The 23,197-nt window shown below is 39.4% G+C and overlaps 1 protein-coding gene across 1 annotated transcript in view; it reads right to left on the bottom strand.

Annotated features, from left to right (window-relative positions):
• Positions 1-18,814, bottom strand: part of SNX6 (sorting nexin 6) — a 29,581-nt gene extending 10,767 nt beyond the window's left edge. The window contains exons 1-10 of the mRNA XM_063160380.1: positions 18,754-18,814; positions 18,546-18,593; positions 12,959-13,063; positions 11,097-11,207; positions 9,549-9,670; positions 7,466-7,589; positions 6,143-6,238; positions 4,791-4,896; positions 2,293-2,368; positions 980-1,019 (exon numbers count right to left, since the gene is read on the bottom strand). Of these exons, the coding sequence (XP_063016450.1) occupies positions 980-1,019; positions 2,293-2,368; positions 4,791-4,896; positions 6,143-6,238; positions 7,466-7,589; positions 9,549-9,670; positions 11,097-11,207; positions 12,959-13,063; positions 18,546-18,593; positions 18,754-18,759 (834 nt within the window). The 5' untranslated portion in view covers positions 18,760-18,814. The remainder of the gene's footprint in view (positions 1-979; positions 1,020-2,292; positions 2,369-4,790; positions 4,897-6,142; positions 6,239-7,465; positions 7,590-9,548; positions 9,671-11,096; positions 11,208-12,958; positions 13,064-18,545; positions 18,594-18,753) is intronic.
• Between the last annotated feature and the right edge of the window lie 4,383 nt (positions 18,815-23,197).

Genomic DNA, 23,197 nt, shown 5'->3' with positions numbered 1-23,197 from the left:
AAACTAAGATCAGGCTTTAATGACAGGATACTTAAAGATGCAAAGAAGCAGTATTAGGATTTTGTATTAAAATGTAAGGAATAAGCTACTCTGCAAGCAGTAATTGGCAACTGGCTTTCTGTATTAAAAACTGCTTTTTTTTTCCCAAATAAATAGCAATTATATTTATCATATGCTAGAAAAGATGTAGAGAAATAAACTTATATTAAGAGTTGCATAAGCAGTTTTATATTGTTGTTGAAATCAAAGGAAAACAAATTTTTAAGGCACCTTTGCAGACTAATTGTGTGACTGCATGTGCTAAGTGGTCTAAAAACCAATAAACTAATTTGCTTGCATTTGAAACAGATTAGAAATAGAGTCTTCAAGTGCATTTTTTAAACTCTAATTTTAAAAAGATAATTTCTGAAATGCAACATTTTGAGTCAAAGCAAGTAATTCTGTCAATTTTCTTTAAAGTATGTGTTAATGCAGATACAATTGCCAGTTTAGGAAATGCACATATCTTTCATTTAGAAGTTTTCCTGATACATGGCATACATCTTCTCTCTACCAAGCCAAATAAGTAAGGCAAAAGAGAAGATATATGAAAAACTGGTTACAAGCATAAGCAATATTGCTTTTGAGTCAAATAACTGCAGAAACAGATCTTGGCTCCAGGAAAATAGCAGCATGACCACCATTGCTTTGGATTAAGGATTCAATGTCTTCATTTCTTTTATCCAAAACAAGTTCTGTGACTCCCAGTAACAAGTATGGAAGACCTCAATGCATTTTAGAGGAACAGAAGGGTATTACAGCAGACTGCCTAGAAATGTTTGGACTGAGGAGTCCAAAGGTTCATTTTACAAAACACAACTGAAATCTTACATTTTCGCATTCCATACCAGACATTGCTTAAATGCTCCATCTAGAAGCACCCATATTAATTCACATATTAATGCCTTGTTGACACATGAGTCCATTTCACAGTACATACCCTTGTTTTGTCAAATAACTCTGACACCTTCAGAAAAAACCTGTGCAAAGGAAACAGCTCATATTACAACATTGTTTTGAACAGTCTAATTTCTAGAACTCACACTATAGCCTGTGTCTGGCAATAAAGATTGCAAAGGCATTGCTTACAATTATAATTCACAGAACTCAGAAAACATACTAGTATCAAACTTCAAACATGTGGGAACTGGGCAATGTAAGAAAGGCAAGGGACAAACAAAGCACAACAGATGGATATTTTTAAGTAAAGAATAATTGCTCAGCTCCTCAAGAATCCTTTATGCTTCTGTGAATTAAACCCCTAACACCAGCACCATGGTCAATGGTCTTACACTATTATCAAGTGTCCTTTACACAAATCTGAATGTACTTTTCTTCACCCAGTAAACATGACATATGTCCTACTAGGAATTCAGGGATGCTGAGCAACAGTGTGGCAACATCTCCACTGCAGGAAACAATACAGGGCTTCAGCCCTAGAGCAGACTGAATTACAGTCAAATGATACTATTTTGACAGAGGACAGATGTGATTTCTGACACACCCTAATGGACTACAACAAATATCAATACCATCATCAAAGTACCTGGTATATAAGCTATCACCACATCTGGAAGTATATTACTGTAACTCAGGTATATTAGAAAGTTAACTTTCATGTCCTACCTGTCATCACACCGACACCAACATCACACTAACTATGTGTGTATGTGGACAAGCACTGATTTCTTTAAGCTAGTAACTAAGTTTTATAGTCAGATACACCAGGTTTCATCTTCAAGCAAATCACTGAAAGACTAAAGGACAAACATCTGTACATAGAGATACTGTTCTAAAGTTCTGGGGATCCCTGAAGATTCCTTTGTTTTCCTAAGGGCAATAAACTTGCCAGAACAGCAGAACTATTTTTCAGGATGTTGGTACACTCAAAAAAAATATCCATATACTCAGACTGAGACCTGTGCTTGCTGCATATATCGAAGAATTTGGAACATTTTTTTTAAATGGTGAAAGAATTGTGAGTTTTTTTCCTTATTTGATGAGGACTTTTCCATCTCAACTATCCAATTTTCTACAGACTTTAGAAATTGGCATTTTTTTACAGACGAATATTAAAACAAAACTGTTAAATGCAGCCTGCTAAAGCAATGAAATACTAGAGGAGAAAAGGATTTAATGTCATACAGCTGTAATAAGTTCTGGTTTCCTCCTAACAAGAGTTACCAATCTCACAGGCCACCATTAAGACTGCTACACAGCAAATTGCCCCATAGGTAATTAACAATATCTTACTTGCATATATCTGTGGAGTCTTGCGTTCCTAATGCGTATAACGAAGAACCAATTCTATTGTAGTCATCCGCCACATCTAGAAAAACAAACAAGCACTTGTTTTAGTACCTCATTCCTCTTCTTTCTGAAAGTTTTGAAATTCCTTCCTTCAAAAATAGGTATTTTTCCAAAAGGACATGCTTTAACACAGAAGTAGAAATAAAACTGCAATCTCATCACTTAATAGGAAGGATAACTTCACACAATAAAAACAGTGGTTTCACCAAATTGTGCAGTCTGTAATTTATCTAGGAGTATTTTATGCAATTACAACCTGCTAGGTGAATTAATTGTGCAATTTTTAAATGTTTTATTTTGGTGGAAGATGTACAAACTTACATTAAAGTCTGAATATAAATATTATTTTAAAACCATTTGGGAAAAAAAAAATCACAGTTTAACAGTAACAAAGCCTGTGTGCTTGAGAGCAGTTAATTGTCCACAAACCCCAAACTACAAAAAATACAGCACTATATACTCAACACATTTTCTAGCACATCCCTGTTTTTAGAAAACCCTTACCTCTTCAATAACCAGTTACTGGTTAAAGTAGCATTAGTGTTAAATCACTTTAAACAATAAATTAGAAGCAACATTTGTAAGAAGGCTGCATAATTTCACTAGTGAGGTATTGCTATATAATATAAAAAACATAAAAACCAAATCTTTGCATACAGACCTTTTGACCTTTTTTAAAAGGCTTTAAACATTAACTCAATGGACGACGAAAACTAACAGATCCAAGCAATGAACAGGAAAATACATTTGTTTGTTATTTCTGAAGTTTATATGCCTTTAAGTAGAATTATTTTTTCCTAATAACACAACCTTAACAGATTGAGTGGGTCAGCTTGCACATAATTCATTACTACATACATTATCAATGCAGCTGGTTACAGTGAAGAATGGTATTAGGAAGCAATTAATCTCCCCTTCTATTCCTCCAATTGCAACATAAAAATTGATTTTTCTGCTGGAAATAGCAAGTTGGTGTCTTTGCAAGACCTGCAGCTCTCTGTTGATCATGTTATCCATCAACTACAGATTGCCCATTTCCAAAACAGGTTCCCCAGGTCACTGCTCTACTCCTTTAGCCAGAATTCCAGAAGGTGCCATTTGTCCCAATTCACAGTTTGGCAGAAGTTGACAGTAAACACTGTATGTGATTTGAGCCTGGAAACCAATGAAGCTTCGTCATGAGTTTGATCAATCCTTTCCCATCAGATCCTCTACAACCTAATTTCAAAGGATTTTCCCACTTCTACAGCCAATGTTAAAGCCTTTCTCACTCTGTAAATAAATCTTGGCACTTCATTACCATGAATGAAGTTCAGTTCTCATTTTAAGAAAGCAACCAAAACCACCAGTAACCACTTCAGGTGGGAATTGAATGCAGATACAGGGCCTTTAGCTCATTGAGCCATATCTGACTCCTTCCATCTTCTAGCACAGATACTAACACTACAAAAGACTCAGCATTCATGCAACAGCAAGAGAAGCATCTGAAGAACTCAGGAAATTCTTGGTTTAACATCTCATCCAATATCCATTTTAGAGATCTTATCAATGGAGATTCATGAAGGGTTTGTGACCTGGTTTTGTATGAACTATATTACTGTAGACAGCAAAGACAGTATCTGTAAATCAGACCCAAACTTCAAGGAACAGACAGAATCTGGAAGATCAATTTTGATTTATCTGGGTAGAAAAACTTAAAATCAAAGGCAACACAGGCCAATTTCTTCTGAGCTTCTCAAAGCACAGTAATCCTAAATCAAACACAACAGTCTAACCCAAAGATTTTTCATTTTCTCCAATAAATGAATTGCACTTGAGAAGGCCATCTAGAGCTTTCAGAAATCACAATGGCTAGCACTCAGCTCACGAAGACAAATCAACAGGCAAGTGGCAAATCTTGTCTCAGGAAGAAAAGGGATCCTGCCAACCAGACTACTCAATGTACACACTGCTGTCCCCACTCTAAATGGCTAAAAAATGGAAACCTAGTCCAGAACCAATGGCCCAAACAGGAGTTTGCTACGAGCAAAGGTAACTTTTGTTAGTAAAGTAATGCAATGCTCAGTGTGCCAAGAGATTGCCCTCAATGGAAACAACCACATCCAATCCAGAACAACTGCACTAGGAGTAAAATCACCTGTACTGCCATATTACCCACCTCTACACCTAAATGACCAAATCAGACTTCTAAAAAATATTAATACTTAAAGTGCAATTCTTTTCAAGCAGACAGCAGGAAGAATACCAGGCTCTTCTTACTCCATCTACTCTACTGCAGCAAAGCCTAAACTCAGAAATTCAGAACTTCTTTAGATAGGGAAGGCTACACTTGGAGAAATGAATTCACTTTTTATATGCAAAAAGTAAACTAAAAATGACTTTTCCTCACTAACAACTTCTGTACACTTTAACCAGTACTATTTTCACCCTGAAAAACTCACTTTTATGTGATCTTGTCATTTTATCAGATTTGGCAGAGGCATCTTTGACTCGGTTGTGATATTCTACAAGGAATGTTCTCTCATGTTCAAAGAAGTCATCCACATCCTACAAAAAAAGGGAACATTTAAGAAAAAGGATTTCACCCACTCTCCACAGAGCAATTGCAGAGTAAATTTGCACATTCACTGCAGGAAATGCATCTGGTTTCATTCTCTAAAACACCATTTATATGAACTGATTTCTTCTCCACTTATATCACGACCTTAAGTTTTATTAAGAATTTAGTAAGAATGAAGAATCTGCAACAAGTATCCTAAAGGTCTATATAACTAAATATGAAGGAATAGCAAAGGATCACCAAGGGTGACAGACAAATAGAATCCATGCAATCTACTCAGAAAAAGGGGAGAAGGGATGAAAGTCACCCAGCAGCACAGAGGCTGAGGTCTCAGACAAGATGATTTGAACTCCTAGCTCAGAACACTGATCCTAATGACAGACTTCTTTCAATTTGGTAAACAAAGGTAAATGTCAATATTGTCCGTATTATAATTTGAGATAACTGGCTTATACTTATTTTTAAAAACCCTCTAAAATAACACAGATGCTCAACACCATGGAATAGCCTACAAATTGGGCTTTGAACAGTATCATGGAACTGGAAGTTATTTGGACTTCATATTTTTCTCCAAGTCATAATTAATCCATGGTCACATTCACTTTCCAGTAGTTTCAAAAAAAAAAAATTTAACCTAGACATTTTTAACTCTTGTAAAAATTGCTACCAAATGGAAGGTCACCACTAGAAAGAAAAGAGATTAAAAATCATTCTCTGCAGAATTTCTGCTTGCTATAAAAGTATCTTGTAGCTTTTGGAAAAGTATAAACGAAATTGAATTTTCATTACTTTCTTTTTCCTCAGTTACATTCTTACATCTAGGAGATGGGAAAAATCATATAACCTCTACTGCTGCTCTTTGAAACAGCACACAGATTCTAAAGGACTGGGAAAATTCACTCCATTAGTAACTTCTGAACAGAAGCAGTTGTCAGACCTAGTTCTTCTTTCCACTATATAAAATGGCAGGCCTGAACAAAAAAAACCCAACAAGATTATCAGTTATCTATGTATAAAAAAGGTGCTTAATTTCACAGAGTACTGAAAGGCCACAAGAAAGCTCTCAATTCATTTGTATCCAGGCCACAAGTTCTCACCCATAGTCTGCCACTAATCCTTAAGTTAGATATCACGATAAAAATCCATTTTGGTACCTATGTAAAATTCTGCTTCATTAAAAAAGGTGACAAATGTTAATACATTTTAAATCTTGCTATGTGAAGCAGTAATCACCTTTACTCCTGAAACAATGACACCATCTGCTGATTTAACCATATTTTTGAAGAAGTCTTCAAGTTTCTCTTTCTTATTTTTCCCACGAACACTCAACTGAAAAACAAATTAATTTATGTTAATTCATATTCTGGAGGTAATACAAGCTTTAAAAAATCAAATAGAACTACATATCCCTACTAGCTATACTTAAAACAGTTCTACTGTTCTCTGTTTATTCTTATACTCTGTACTAATGGGGACAGGGCACCTTGCATACAGAATGAAGACTACCTCTTTCACTAGATTGTTTATCACCTAAAACACCATTCTAGAGAAAAAAAAAGAAAAAAAAAAAAGAGATCAGCACCATTCTAGCACCTGCTGTACAGAGTGTTCATTTCAGTTACCAATAACACAGTATTTATCATGCACAGTATAGCTGAGTTGATGTAACAATAGTTGAGTTAACACAACCATGTTTCACTCTCTGGTGAATGACAGATCTTTGACTTCCAGAGGATCATGCCGGTTTAAGCCTCCTCACACTCTCTCTTCCTGTCCATCTAACTACTCCCAGTTTAAGTAAACTGAGTGCCTGAATCTGTAAGCATTTCTACCTCAAGCAACAGAGGAACCTGTGTAACATATTTTGAATTAAGTATGCACACAGTTGAGCCAGTCTGTGTAATAATTTCTTCCACTTAATGTTGATTCCTGCAATTTTAAAAAGTAACTGAAACTCTTTGCAGAATAAGAGCAAACACTGTCTCCAACAACAAAAGGTTATGAATCCAAAAGTACTCTCCATTATCTCAAATCATTATATTACATGTGGATAGCCACACTAGTCCAATATTCAGAAAAAAATTAACCCCATTTTCACTCACATCATTAGCATTATCAAAATATTTCATCAGAAATTCTCTCTAGTTTTGTTAGCAACAGAATTTACACCAAAGTTCCAAATGCTAAAAAATTAGTGTTCCATTTTGTTACATCATTCTTCCCCACAGTAAATAAAAATAATTAAAAGAGTGGAAAAGTATACTATCAAGTGAAATCACCACCAAAAGCTAATCTTTTTAATCCAAAATATACTAGATTTCCAGTAATCTTTTTGATGCTGAGGTTAAAGCACAGAGTGCATTTGGTTCCCCAGGTGGCAGAAAATGAACTCCTACAGACTAAATGAATTTCTAACCTTTACGATACAAGTATGTCTGGCATGAAGGAATTGATGTAATTTGCTCCAGGAGGTAATTCCCTCTTAATCAGTTTTCCATCCCACCATAAAAACACATCTTGATTTCTCTTGCCAGCAATTCAGTTTTCAATACTCACATCCTGATTATATTCCAAGAATACATGGAAATTTAAGTCCTTTCTCAAAATAGGATGTGCTGCCACGCGACACAAAAACACTTCATGCATTGCAACTGTCTTCTTGAATATTGCCAAATATTCACTAAAAACAAGAAATAAGACAGACATAAGAATTTCATATGAAGCAATTTAGATTGAGATAAACCTCGTGAACAGCTTTAAGAGATCCTTAGAAAGGGTACAAAATTACAAGCCAATATATTGGTGTTTATCACTCCAATGTTTGATATAGACATAAATAAATACTGCAGTGTTAATACTAGGGAGAAATTTGAAGCCCAAACACATTACAGAGAGACTTTTAATGAAGAGTCAACAAATGCACTCTAATTTTTATGGTTAGCTAACAGACACTGGTTTGCTGAAAGTGTAACCTCATTTCATTGTCCTTTTCCAAGCACCCCAAAATTCAAGAAACTAAGGTACAGACTACAGTCCCTCAGCACTGTGTATTGATGTGCAAATTCCTTCCTCCCCATCTCCATCCCCTTGCCCATTTGCACCCTCCTTACTTATTTATATGTTTTTGTAGTTTTGTTAGCTGTTTAGACAGTCTTTTATTTCATGTTAAAGCACCTAGCCTTTTTGAGCCAAAGCTTACATTGATGTCTCACTTCATAGCGGTTCTAAAAGTGAAATTAAGAGCTGCTTTTGGTAGGTACAACAAAAAAACCCCATTTAACCATAACAATCACATAGCTGCCCAGTTCAGCCAACTCAACTTCAATGCAATCACTCACTTGCAATTTAGTTAAGAGGAAGGCACTCTTATCAATACAAGTTTGCTAGAATTCATTGTGCTTTGCAAATTCAATGAGTAAGATGCAACTCATCTAAAAATGAGGAAAGGGCTCTTTTTCCCATTCTGAGGTCAAACAGTGAAATTAAAATCAGTGCTTTTCCTTCCACTATGTGCAAGGAGGTTAAGATTTACATACCAGCAAACCAGCAGGGCCAGTGTTGGGAGATGTTTGATCTCAGTGAGAGTAGTAGTCATTCAGTGAAGACAAAAAAGGAGGATGCAGAGGATGGAGGTGGCAGTAGAAGAAACCCAAAGTTTTCTGTGTTATCCAACCCCTAACCAGACCACAAGAGAATCATGATCAGGGCCGCTGGAAAACCAGATTCTTTAAAATCTATAGTGTTCTGCTCATTTCCAGTTTTCTGCATATGAAGTGTATATCTACTCTGCTATAAATTATGTTGTACATATCACTAATACAGAGCTTTTCAAGACATTTGCTCACAGCAGCTGAAGTTCGGAGAGAAAGCAGCAGTTGTAAGAGTTCTATGTACTTTTCTTGCCAATTCAGAGCTCTTGATAGAAGCAGTCTAGAAGCAGCGTAAATATACACTTGAAAACTGAAACCAATGACAGGAAAAAGATCAAAGAAGTGAATGCATGATAAAGAAAATGGACGAAGCAAGGAGAAACTTCACTGTGTAACTCAATATGGAACAAGAAGCTTCAGAGCAGTTATTTCAATATAAATTAAGTTCATAGTAAGGGAAAATAGTATTTTCAGGAAGTATATTCTCCTTGTGCAAAAATTAAAAAAAAAAAGTGTCAAAAAAGGAATCTTTGTATTTCTTGGGGAACAGAAGGTTGGCATCTATGTTTACAGTACCAACCACATGCACAAATCCCTACTCCCAATCACTGCGTGTATTACCCTGAAGTCTAATTATACTTATCAAATGTGGAATACCAGAACTAAAAAAGATAGAGGTTATCTCCTCCCTTTGCAGATGTTCTGTGAAGAACAGGATCTAAGTACTTTCCTTCTTATGAAAGAATGCTCAAGAACAAGCTAATTTATTTCCTGTTTCAGAAGATCTTCCATGAAATTATTTCTACAATTTTCCTAATGGCACTGATCATGATCACTAAGAGTAACCTTGGTTATATATAACAACTGGATTCTCAAGTCTGTGTTTCACAGAGAACCATTACAGTGAGATCAGAAACATGGGACAGCAAACAGCATTAAAAGTTCTGGAATATAAATAAATTAGTAAAGTAGTAATCAAGTCTACATACGCTTCCAGTTCTTGTTTCATCTTGGTGAATTCTTCTTTAGTCATTGATCCTTCCCCCTCTCCAAGTTTCTGCAGTTTCTCCCTGGAGGCATCAAAGTCAGGCCTGGGTGGTGCTGGTGGAATCTGGAATTTAATCCAATTTTTTTTAAGTTCTCATTTTCTCAGTGAAACAACACCCATTCACAGTACAGGAACTGTAGACTGCCTGCAGCTTTTTAATACATGTTTCTCTCTTTCATCATTCATTACAGCATTTCTGGATAAAGTCTCTTTTTCATGAGTTATTCGTGCTGCATTACTACACCAATTTCGGTCAAGTGTCCTTGAAGATTACTAAAGTATAAAGTAATGGCTTCAGTTTAATTACAACAGAAGCCAAATAATACTTCATTTCTCATGACAATGACTTAAAACTTGAAAAAAAAATTTTAATTGGTTTTGGTTTAGCTTATTTGGTAAGGATTATTTCTCATTTAAAGAAAGAAGAAAAAAGAATTCCAGAATTGTTTTCACACCATCCATTTCTAACTCCCAAAACTTGAAACCAAGAAAATCATTCCCTATTGTTTGCAGGCACTAGCTCTTTCTTGCAGCACTGCTGACATTAAAGACATATGTGCTGAAGTAACAAAGCCCCCAGTCAACAAGGCTCTAGGTTAATTTTGTAATACAGTATATTAACACTGAAAGAGGAAACATCAGAGTCAAACTAAACCTGAATTGGTGCTGGGAAAGGAACACAGAACCAAATATGTTTAAATTTTAATTTACTGATATGGGCCCATATATTAACATATTACAACAAAAAAAAAAAAGAAAAATCCATCTAAACAGTCAACTGTCTGAAACTAGTTATTACCACACTGAAGGTCTAGTCACTTCAAATAGCTTTTCTGACTAAGAAAAGACCAGCTCAATAATGGTATGACCATCAGAGATTATACTCATTATGATTTACCCACTAATCAATCAGAAATACCTGTTTACCCTCTGAATCAGCAAACACCCACCAAACACAAAATGAATACCAAACTTTCATACCAAGATGAAAAATATTCCCATTTGCAATTAACACATGAAAAGCAGCACCATTTTTAATATGCAGTATCATATGGTGCCTGTTTTGAGACCTCTGTTCCTGGAATGCCTGAAATTAACTTCAAACTGTAAGTTACTTTATATTGAGGTTCCCCGTGTAACTCGGTTAAACATTAGCTTGCAGAAACAATACCACCAAGTTATACAGTTCAGATATACTCTCCCACACTTTTAACACAGTGGCATAAAAATACACTTGGAGACAAATTAAACTACTCACTTCTTAGGAGTAAAGGGCAAGAAAGTATGACAGCTACTTGTAGCTTTCTTCCAAGCTCGCTTCAACCATTAATTTTGTGTAATTGCATAAAATGACGTATTAGAGAAGCTTATCTGATTTTATAAGGAATGAACACCTGCTGTTTCCACTGCATTTAAAAGCAGTCTCAAGTAGTTTTGATCCAGCCCACAGAAAATGGCACATATAAACCAAAAGAATACCAGTACTTACAATATAGCCAGCATAGTCCTCGTTCTCAACAAAAGAGTCATGAAGCCAAATAAACTCTTCGTGTTGCCGGACAACAGAAAATTCATTTTGTTTGAAATTTGGTAAGGAACTCTAGAAGGGTAAAAGGAGGTAGAATTATGGGGGGGGAAGGAGATACGGAGGAAGAAAAGCTCAACAAAAAACAAGGTTTTTCATTACTACATGAGAAAAAACCTTGAGGGAACAACAAAAGTTCATACCACAGTAACTACCCTCATCTTAATTAGTGCAGCAATCAACTGGCATGGGTTGCCATAAGAGGTTGTGGAGTGTCTGCTCTCATCAACACATCTAGTATGTGTTGATGAGAGCATCTTTATCAACTTAATCCTGGAGTTCCATTTAGTATCTTTACTGATGATCTGGATGAGGGGACCAAGTGCCCCTCAGTCAGTTTGTAGATGACACCAAGTTGGGTGGAGGTGTTGATCTGCCAGAAGGCAGGAAGGATCTGCAGAGGGATCTGGACCAGCTGGATCCATGGGCTGAGGCCAACTGTAGGAGGTTCAACAAGGTGAGGAGCCAGGTCCACACTTGGGTGTCACAACCCCAGACAGTGCTACAGGCTGGGGACAGAGCAGCTGGAAAGCTGCCCAGTGGAAAAGAACCTGGTCCACAGTGGCTGGGCATGATCCAGCGTGTGCCCAGGTGGCCGAGAAGGCCAATGGCATCCTGACCTGTCTCAGAAATAACATGGCCAGCAGGACCAAGAAAGTGACTGTGCTGGGCACTGGTGAGGCCACACCTCGAGTGCTGTGGTCAGTCCTGGGCCCCTCCTGACAGGACAGACACTGAGGGCTGGAGCGTGTCCAGAGAAGGGCAACAGAGCTGGTGGCAGCTCTGGAGCACAAACCTGATGAGGAGGGGCTGAAGGAGCTGGAGGTGTTCAGGCTGAATAAAAATCACGGGTAGACCTTATCACTCTCTGCAAGTATCTGATATGAGGCTGTAGCCAGGTGGGGGCTGGTCTCCTCTCTCAAGTAATAGGTGAGAGGCTAAGAGGAAATGGCCTCAAGCTCCACCAGGGGAGGTTTAGATTGGATATTAAAAAAAATTTCTTCACCAAAAAGGGCTGTCACGTTTTAGAAGGGGCTGCCCAGGGTAATAGTTGAGCAACCATCCCTGGAGGTACTTAAAAAACATGGAGATGTGGCACTTGTCCCTACATGGTTTAATGGTGGACACAGCAGTGCTGGAATAATGGTTGGATTCAATCTTAGAGGTCTTTTCCAACCTAAGTGATTCCATGATTCTGTAATTGAAACCCAAATGCACAAATGCTGAGCACTGTGCTCTTGTGCACTCTGATTTAATGGTGAGAGGGAGAGATGAGATAGGATTAAATTATGTCCAGATATTTTATTCAACTTCAGTTATTCTGTCACTGTGCAATCAATAAACATTGAAATCTAAAAAAAAAAGTCATAAACAACAGTAATTAAAAATGATCCCTGAATGTCATACAATTACAAATTAAGTTTTAGAATCTCAAACTATAAGATCTAATCAAATTAAAAAACTATACTGAAGTATATTCATGTATATTAAAGATTCTACCTGCAAACAGACTAATTAATAGGCATGGGAATGGCATAACAACACATCAATACAAAAAAAAAGTGAACATAACTTTCTTCTAAAGAGTTTTTTAATTTTTAGTCATTTTTTTCTTATGCACTGCAGCTACACAGTCTCATAAACATGAGATAATTCTACTTTCTCATTTCCTCTGGATTGTGTTACATTTTGTTTCAACAAACAGTTTAAGAAAACTCTCTTTTGTACAGAATTAAGAATTTTTGCATATACAAACCCAGGTTTACCTTTGTATGGACTGTGAATTTCACTTTATCCCTCTCACTCAGTGCATCTGAGATATCCACTTGCAGAGCAGCATCAGTCTGGAGATCTACATTTATTGCTCTTAGCTGCAGAAAAATATATTTAGCTTAAATTTTTTAAATAAAAGGTAAACTAAATTTCCATTATTCTTCCTTTGAAATGAACACTGATCCTACAATGCTGAAGACAGGACACAAAAGCCCCCAACATTAAAAGATTATTTCCAACAGAAGAAGAAATTCCAGTAGTACTCCTTATGAACAGCCATACAAATAATAATCACCTTTACAGTATGCCTTGATAGTGCACTATTTTCATTTCTGTAGATTGTTAACTTGCTAGTAATTGAGATGCTCAGGACAAAGTACATTTCCAAAGAGCAACAAGTTTGCTAAGTTTTTCTCTTTACTGTCCCCATTCCTCTGAACTGACAAGCTACTGTAAATATACTTGCAAAGGTAATTATAAAGATATTAACAATTGGAAAAGTACTTTTAAGGGGAAAAGTGGTTCTATATTTCAAAGAAGCAAAAGCAGTTAAAGACCTGATTTACTCACACTGTCTTACACTATCTGTTCAACATATCTCATCATACAATGAAAAAGCTTAAAAGAATATCCTGAACTTCATAGAGCTAAGTCTTCTTGGAAATATTGTTTTTCTGAAGAACCCCAAAGCAAAACACTCAAACCCAAGACTTTGATGTCTTCAAAATGAGCATGAGAAATGGTAAAAGTGCAAGGAATACATGTGGTTTATTTCCACAAGACATGAAACCTGAACTTTTTCACAAAATAATTCCAGTCACATTGAAAAAAAAAAAAAACAAAAAAAAGAGACAATGATAAAATATAGCAAAACTGAAACGTTATCTGAGCACCACAATATTTGGCAGTAACTGGACCAAAGGCTTCAGTACTTGGTGTAACCTCATCTAGAGCCCAACTGAAAATTCAAGTCCCCTCACCCTTGCACCTTGTTGTTCTAGAGGAATTTGTCCCATGACAATTTCATCATCATGGCCAACAGACATTTGGAATGCTTTTACAAGCACTAACGCTAACCCTGAAATCTTTTCCAATCACATTGTCAAAAAATATTTCAACATCATGCTCAAAAGGCATACATTTTACTGAGACATGGTGTTTTCTCTGATGCTGGTTTTTTTGTACAAGTATCCCATTCTATAGTATAAAAATGCTTTACCAAACAGAGATTTGGACTTTTCTCCATAATTTTCTTCAGGACTGCATTTTTAAGTCAATACTTAAGTACGAAAATGCTTTAAGTATTCTCAACACACAGTAGGGAAGTTACACAAGAGCAGATTTTGAAGGTAACACTGTGAGGCACTGGAACAGCTCTAGGACAGAAGCATCGACTGCCACATCTTGTTTCCCATAAGTTATCTTTACATTAAATCACAGTGGTCAGATCCCAATCTAGTGTTGCTGTTAACCTCAATGCATGCACAACTCTTGCCTATGCAGCAGCAACCAGATTCACGGATCTCAGAACTAGTGTGTTAAAGCAAACCAGAATTGTGCAGTCCAGCATTTTCTGCTAAGGCTAGCAAAATGTAACTGTTCAAAAGCTCTGACACACAGCTTTTCCTTACAGTGAAGTTGGAAATCATTAAAATGACTGCACAGTAACATATTCACACACGTGATTCAGGCACTGCCTTTTGTTTTGTTTTCCCAAGGTTTAGAGGGTCACTGCCTCACACAAAGGCGTATTATCATGCCATGGTTTCTTGCAGATCACTTCTCAGAGGCACAATCTCCTAGCTCCTACTGAGCTTCCAAAGTGCTTACCATCTAATTTAGGAAAGAAAAATATAATGACATACCAATGTCTCTCTTATGTCATGACACCACATTTTTCAGCGTGTAAAAAGGTTTTTGTGGTTACCCTGTCTGGGGTACTGTTTGTTTTTCTCTGGTCCCCCCAGAACACATTAACAGACTGAGTACTCTCAGCAAATAATCTGGATTATCTAAATGGTATTTTTTTAATCTTTCACAGGTCACAAATATTTCTACCAAAATACTTTTGCACCTCCTTTTTTTTTTCAAAGTGGTACTATACAGAATTCTAGAATTCAGTGTAACAGCTGACCAAGTTTGCCATTAGAGCATATCCAGTGCAGCGCAGCCTGATCCTATGCACTGTTCCCAACTTCATATACAAAAGTCCTATCTGTGCTGAGAAAATTAAGAACTAAATATGACAACTTCACCCATGACATACAGCTGTAAAGGACTATTTGTTTGATTTATACTGAGTTAAGTTTGTAACAGTCTTGAAGAGTTTAATCACACGTTAAGTCATGCCATGTAGTCTGACTGCCAACAGGGAATGTTTTCATCTGCAATGGTAATGAAGCATTTATGAAAGGTGTCAAAGACAATCAGAAAGTTGAAGGACTTTAAATATACTCATGTGACACAATGAATCACATTGCATTACTAGAAATTGAATTCACAAACATCATCACCACACCACAAACTTAAACAAACTCTGCATCACTACTTCCAAAATAAAACTGCCACCAATGGATGGTTTTCTAGTTACAAAGGAAGTAGAAAATGAAAAAATAAAAGAAGTCTGATACAGATGAAAACTGAAATCAAAGTACCTTAAAGTAAGGAAAAAATAGAGATGGGTAATCTTGCCCCATCAAGTCTAATACATACAACAGTGGAAAATAATTTTATGCTTACATATGTTATCTACATCCATGCTGAACAACTTGCAAAACAAAACATGATTTAATTACATTACAGTTTCCTACACTATACCAAAGCTATACCAAGAATGTCCCTGTTCTCTTCAAAGGGTCTAGAAAGCAGCAGAAGCCAAAACCCAGGCCAAGGGATGTTACAGTACTAATTGAGAATGAAATGCAAGGAGAGGGTTTAACATCTAAGCTCTTGCTTAAGGATCAATTATACTTCAAATGATAATGGAGGGAATCTGGTACAGACAAGGGAAACAACCAAGTGTTACATTCCTAGGTAATGTCATCCATTAACAGTAACTTCCCTGCTCTAAGCTCTTTCAAAAATGTTAAGAGTAAAAAGGACCCTATCTTCAGCTGGTTCTTTACAGGCAAATACACAAAACAAGGGGACAAAGAATACCTTTACACAACAAAAGCTTTTGAAGTGTTTTCACAGCATTAAGCTTCCAGCAGACCTGTTCTAAAGGATAGCTCATTTCCACTGAATGAGTGTTACCTCAAGATTATACAGATATAAAATACACAAGGCAGTACTAATGGAGCAATACTACACCACTTTACAAAGATGTATTGTTTATGTTAGAGAGAGCACAAAAATCCCAACAGCACCCAAGTTACACCAAGCAAACTCAATCCTATCCTATTTCCTAAGTGAAATTCAGAAAAGCAATTCCCACAAGTTCATTTTATGCAGACCATTTATAATAAGTTCCTTCTACAGACCACCCACTGCTACTTCCTCAAAGAGGATTCTCAGTGCTCTGTTTTACAGTTCTCCAGAAAAGGCTCCATATGGTGTAACACCATTGTCTGAGAATTACTGTTCTGTGTGGCATCAGCATAAATTCCAGCCCTCTTTCATCCCACCACCCCAAGATTAAACTTAACACAACTGGAGCCAACAGACATGTTCCTGCAGTGGTAGAAGTGCAGCTGCCACAGCAATATCTGAATTCAACAGAGGCAAGCGTATTGATTTTCAAAACTAAAAGCTCAATTACTCCAACTAGAAGTCACCATCCATGCTTTCAAGTAAAGGCTTGACCTACTCATTATTTAATTGCAGAGAAAGGCAACAAATCAGAACTAGGGAATCACTTTATGAAAAGATGCATATTTTTACTACTTCTACTTAGAAAAAAGTATTACAGTTTTGAATATTAAAGCATAGCAAATCCATTCATGAACAGACTGCCATATTGCTTTTGATTAACTTCCTGTACCACAAACAAAATCATTTAGATAACAACCTGTGTTTTAACTCCAGGCATTTAGACAGAAGAGAAAAAATTAAACCCCCACAGTGATCGGTGATTGAAAACAAGAAATCCTTAAAAAACTAGGGAAATGAGAAGGCCACTGTTCTAGTTTAATTCCTCAGTACTGGATGAAGATGCAGGGGAGAAAAAAAAAATTACTGCATTTGGCCAGCTGAGATGGTAAGTCTTACAACAATACAAGCAAGACTGCTAAGAGATTTCTTAAGGTTTTCAAATTACCTTGTGAACTCTCTACGACCCGTAGCCTTAGAGGGAAAACTAATAACCAGCCAAACAAACAAGTTTCACAGGAGGTCAGATCCACATTGTTATGTTCTACCTGCACCTTCAGATACAGGCAACTTAACTGTGCACATCAAAGGCTGTTCCTAAGTACAGGGAGAACCTGTGTAAAATACCTACGTAAATAAAATTTCACAGTTATTAAGCTCTTCGATCCTTGCTCTGAAGACACTCAAAGGACAACAATGACAACCTCCTCTCTCTTTTATCCAATATTCTTAGTAAAGGAGCTGTACCCATAAAGGCAAGAGCTTTATAGTGGCCAGGATTGGGCTGATACAATATTAGAATGCCTTTTTAAATTTCTGGCCAAAAACTGGAACATAAAATGCACTGAATTTACCATCTGACTATGGTGTGCATCATAAAACATCACACCAACATAGTGCGTCTCAGATTTTTGTATTTTTAGTAATAGACTGTATGCAGTCACTTCAATAACCACCAACAGCCAAGGGAACCGAAGCGACCCTGAAGCTGCTCTCCTACCTTGCTCACAGTTGGTCTTTCTCAAGATACTAAGTGACAGGGATAATCAGTCTGACTAAATTATACTAGGTTAGCTGATTTGTTGCTCAAGTGAGGCAGGCAAGTTAAATAAAGATGGACACAGTGGTCAGAAGAGAAACTAAGGCCAGAAACAGAAGGGCAGAGAAAAGGGTTTTCTCAGTAAGAAACGCAATTGTGGCATCCTGACCCAACAACAGAACTTCTCTTCAATAAAGAATTTATTATGCAGCATGTGCCTGCAGTGTAAAGGTCCCATTGTTATCTATGGGAGAGCCCCGTGGGCCTGAAGGGAGAAGGGAGGGCAGGAGTGCATCATCCAGGCCCTGGATCGCGGCTGGCGATGGAAGCTGGCGCTCCCCGGGGCTGGGCAGCCTGGGCAGGACCGGCCCCGCCGGGCGTGTGCAGCGGGGGCCGCAGGGAGAGCATCCATCTCCGGCCACAACCCCCTCCCAGCCATTCCAACCACAGCATCCAACAACTGTCCTTCCAAAACTTGGGTGACACAACAATGAAGGGCACACGCACACAGACGCCGATATCATTGGGAGGCTGTGCCAGGAGCAGATCCCGGCGGGCAGACGGACGGACAGCCAGCCCGGACGCTCGCAGCCCAGCATCCCGCCTCCGTCCGACACCCACGCGGCGGGCTCGGGCCAGCAGCGCCCGGAGGCCCCCGAAGAGGGGCCGACCCCGTTTCCCCCACGCCCAGCCCCAGGCGCCGGGTCCCGACGCCTCCCCGCGGCACTTACACCTCGGTCCTCCTCCGAGAGGAAATCTGGGCCGTCGTCCGAGCCTTCCTGCTTGGGGGCGAGGCGGCGGCGCAGGCAGGGGGCACGGAGGGGCACGGCCGGCGGCGGGGAGGGTGAGGGGAGACAAAGCGCACAGGTTAGCGAGTGCCCGGCCGCGCCGCCCGCCCTGCCCCGCCCCGGCCCGGCTCCGCGGCCGCCCCGGACCCACCATCATGGCTGCTCGCGGCGCTCTGCGCCCGCCGGAGCCGCGGCCGGGCGGGGCTGCGGCGTGCGGGGCGGGCCGGGGCGGGGCGGCGGCGGCGAGCGGCGCCTCTCGCGAGGGAGCGGCCGTGAGGGGAGGGAGAGGAGGGAAGCGAAGGGAGGGCGCCGGGCGGTGCTTCGGCGGCGGCTGCGGGCGAGGGAGGGGAGCGGGGCCGGCCGCAGCCCGGGCGGTGGTTGCGTGTGTGGCGGCCGCGCGGTGTTACCGTGAGCTGCTGGGGCTGGCGGGTGCCGGGACGCGGCTGCTGAGGGCGCTGGGCGTGCCCCGAGCGGGGAGCGGCTCCGTTCGCTGGAGCGCGGCGGGAGCGGCGCGCCGAGCCCCGCATTGCCGAACCCGCAGCGCCGGGCGCAGGCCGGGCCTCCGCGCTGCCCTGCGCCGCTCCCCGGCGTTCGTGCGGGACACGGGCTGCGCACGTGTGTGCAAACCTGGGTGTGAAACTGTGCGATGACAGCGCGAGAAATTAAGAAGCTTATAATATGGCTTTGACCTTTAGGCAGTTACGTGATTTAAGATTGACAGCTGCCTGTTTGACACCATGGAGTGGAGCCTTTAAATCCTGCTTTGTCTAATGGCAGTGGAAAAGGTCAGCATCCGCGCACTAAAGCGCATGTAAGCGTGGAGGGGCTCTATGCCCGAGGCTGCATTTTCGTGTGAATCAGAGCTAGAGCGGCCAAGAAGCGGCCCCAGGGTGGGGTTTCATGATCAGCACGCTCCATCTCGGTGTTGCCGAGGGATGCGGGCCGGTGTGGACATCAGCGCTCCCGCGGGCCTGCACTCACGCCGAGGAGGGCACCAGCCCACCTGCAAATTATGACTGCAAGAAATGCGTGGTTTCCATCCTAGCTGGTTCCCTAGCCAAATCCATCGTTAGTTACAAGCGCGAGTGGGGCAGGAGCACTGCCACAGCAGCACCATGTATTTAGATGGAATTAAGCCCATCAGGAAACTGCACCTTGAGAAGGATGTTTGAGTAGCCTCAAGATAAGTGAAGATAATGCTTTCTGAATGCACACTGCTTAGAAGGCTGCTTTAGGACTCAGAAAAGGAAATTGTCTCTTGAAAATTGTTCTTAATATGGAGAAATGTATTTGAGTATGCATTTTGTAAATAATTTTTAAAGCTGTTCTTTAAACAATTTTCAAGTATGCAGCCTGTTTTTCTCTTGATACAGATGTGTGCAATATCATCCAAAATACTAACTTACTTCTGAGGTTGAGAGAAATAAAAATATTTTATGAAGTATGGAGATGTATGAAAGACCTCTGGCTAAACACCAGCTTTGTCATTCTGAAGGGGTAAAGACAAAAGCGCGCAGAAAACTGATTTCTAGGGGTTCACCTGTATCTGTTCACATTCTGGGTTCAGTATCATATGCCATTCCGTTCAGCAAACATCTATTTTTATGAAATAAAAAAATAGGGGGAAAAAAATTGGGGACAGATTGAGTTTGCTTTCTTAATATTTATTATTTACTGCTGATACAATTTATTAGAATTGTATCAGCAATCCAGGTCAAAAAGTTGAGGAAGTGCTTCACCTGGAACAATGACACGATTTTTTCTTACAGGGGAGAGCTAAGTGGATCAGCTGACTAGGATGAATCTAGCAGGATGACCAAAGGTTATACAGCTTTCCAGTGTGGCTCTGGGAGCATGGGCTGGTCATGTTTTGCTTGGCACAGAGGCTCATAAGGGACCTGGTCTGATAAAAAGTGTCCCTGCATTCAGAGGCATTCAAACAGGTGATCTTTAAAGTCCCTTCCAACCCAGCCTATTCTATGATTCTATGGTATTCCATAACAGCAGTGGTACTATGGCTCTAAAATTTGAAACCAAAAGATGATTAAAACAAATACGAATCTTTCATCCTGTCCTGATCAACTTATCCCAGGCCCATGTCTTACCCCACTTTTCTCCCCATGCTCCTCTCCACTGGCGGAGCAGTGCATGCTGCCTGCTCTTCCTGCTGCAGCAGCCAGGACAGATGCTATGTGCCATGGGGACAGCCTGGCCAGGAGGTGGGAGAAGAGCATTACCTCTTCTCACTGCTCTTCTCTCAAGACTCGCTTTAATAAACCTGCTCTGCAGCTCCAGGAGCAGTTTCCTTTGACAGCTGAGCTCACCCTACCTAACGAGTTTCCATCTTGACTGTTTGCACACTCTTTTCTCTGTCTATATAAAAATAATAAGTCAATGAACTAAATATAACACAGGAAGAATTACAAGTTGCAGCTGAGACAATCTGACAGTCCTTTGGTATGACTGCATTCCTACCCTCCTCCACACACCTGGCTGTCTACACCAACTCTGGTCTTCAAGCAGGCCCTTACTCCTGTCAACCTATCTCACCAGCAGGAAAATTACATAGGACAGGAGAGGCAAACTCTTTCAACAGTGAGTTCCACTGACTCTGATAAACTGTATGGATGGCCCATATAAATGCAGTTCAAAACCAAAGGGAAAGGAAAGTGCTGGGGCTTTCAAATGACATCTTGAGAATAACTTATTCCCTTTAGTAGCAACATCCTCCTTTAGCTCCAGGACACACTTTGACTCACTCAGCTACTCATGTTTTGTCTCATTTTTCCTCCCTTTTCCCCTCATTTTTTCTATTCAGATACCATGTTTTCTTAGTCTCATTTCAGATGCTAAACCCTTGAGGCAAAGGTCAGCATTATCTTGAGTTTACAGAGCTGTAAATACAAGGAGGAACCGAACCCGTGCTAGATGGGGGAAGGAGCGCTGCCGCGCTATTGTAACCCGTAGGTCTCCCGATTTTGAAAAAACATCCACCTGCAAAGACCCATAATGTCAGTAGATGGTGCTACATCCATATTTTTCGGAATTCTTTTCGGCCGAGGTTTGTCCAACCAGTGGCATTTCCTTTGTGTTTGAGCGTGTTATCCCTGGAAAATCAGAAGCCATACAATTTAAGAAATATTTGGCTTTTATCAGAGAATCACTGGGGAGATCTTCAGTCTTCCCACTCCACAGCATCATGTCGTATAGTACTGTCTGCACTGGATGACTCACCGTGGAGTGATTCAATGGATGCAAGTGTTTTATATAGGCAGGAACTGTAGTTCTGGTATTTCATTAGCTGATATGTTTGTTTGGTTGGGGTTTTTTATGTGTGAGGAACTATTCTTCATACACTTTTTTCTTTTTGAGAAGTTTCTCGACTTTCCTTTCTAAATCTAATTACTCAAAATTTCCCTCAAACTACCTCATGTACTACTGTTCTCGTGAAGCTCAAACAGAGCATCTTGCTGTGGTTGTAAGGACCAGCTTACCTGTATCTCAGTAACAGATTGATTCCTCCTTTTGTTTTGAGATAAAAACACTTTATACCCTTACATACTTCAATTTTCTCTACTGATACTAACTGAAACTGTATTAAGGACCCATATCATTAAAGCTTGATGGTGGTGCTTTTTTCTTTTTTTAATGACAGAGCAGATAATTACATTTTGAAAAGATTAATCAATATTTACCTTTTATTTCTGTGGAAAACTAGACTTCTAAGTGTACTGATCTCAGAAGTTAAAGGCTGAATGAGAAAAAGGATACAAAACCTTATAAAATCTGTCTAAAAATCTCAGTTAGCAATAGAGGTTTTTTATCTGTTATGGAGATAGATCACTTTATAGCAAAAAAATACTGTCAAATGGATCATATTTCCTTAGAAACACAAATAGGATGTGATATGTAGGATTAAAAGAACAGACAGGGAAAATTGTATAATATTATACAGAAGAAAGAGAAACATATCTTAGTACTGCTCAGTAACTTCTAGACACTCTGAGGAACAGTAATTTCCATAAGAAAAGAAAAGAAATATCTGTTCCTCAGTGTGGAATAGTCTTCTGTGAATTCCAAAGCATAATGGGGACATATGCAAATAGTAAGGATGTGTGGGTTTCTATTCAGACTGCAGGGACCCAGAAAAGGCTCGCTCTGCAGTTTTAAAAATCCTGGCCTCCATGTGCAAGATGCTGACTGCATGTATGAAGCTATATTGTAATGCAATTCAATACACTTCTTCCTAGGAAATAATCAAATTCTTTATTTTTAAAATTCATTGACATGGCATTATAGACACTGTCTGCCATGAATGTCCTAATGCCCATATGCACTACACTGATGCAGAAAGTTGAACTATCTAAAGCCTCATTTTTCACCAGTGCCATGAACTAACACCAAGAAGCTGTAAGGGGAAGAATATAGTATGCAGTACACACAGGTAAAATTCACTTATTCTGAGCTCTGTACATATCGACAGTTTTCTTCTTCTTTGGATTGCATGCTGTTATTAACCTAATAATCATATTTCTATAACAAATTGTAGGCAATCACTGATCTGCACAAATTCTTCATTACAAATGCATGCAAAA

This window comes from Melospiza melodia, chromosome 6 (assembly GCF_035770615.1).
Source record: "Melospiza melodia melodia isolate bMelMel2 chromosome 6, bMelMel2.pri, whole genome shotgun sequence".
Classification (NCBI taxonomy): domain Eukaryota; kingdom Metazoa; phylum Chordata; class Aves; order Passeriformes; family Passerellidae; genus Melospiza; species Melospiza melodia.
The sequence above is the reverse complement of the archived record's forward strand: the minus strand, read 5'-3'. Positions and strand labels throughout refer to the sequence as shown.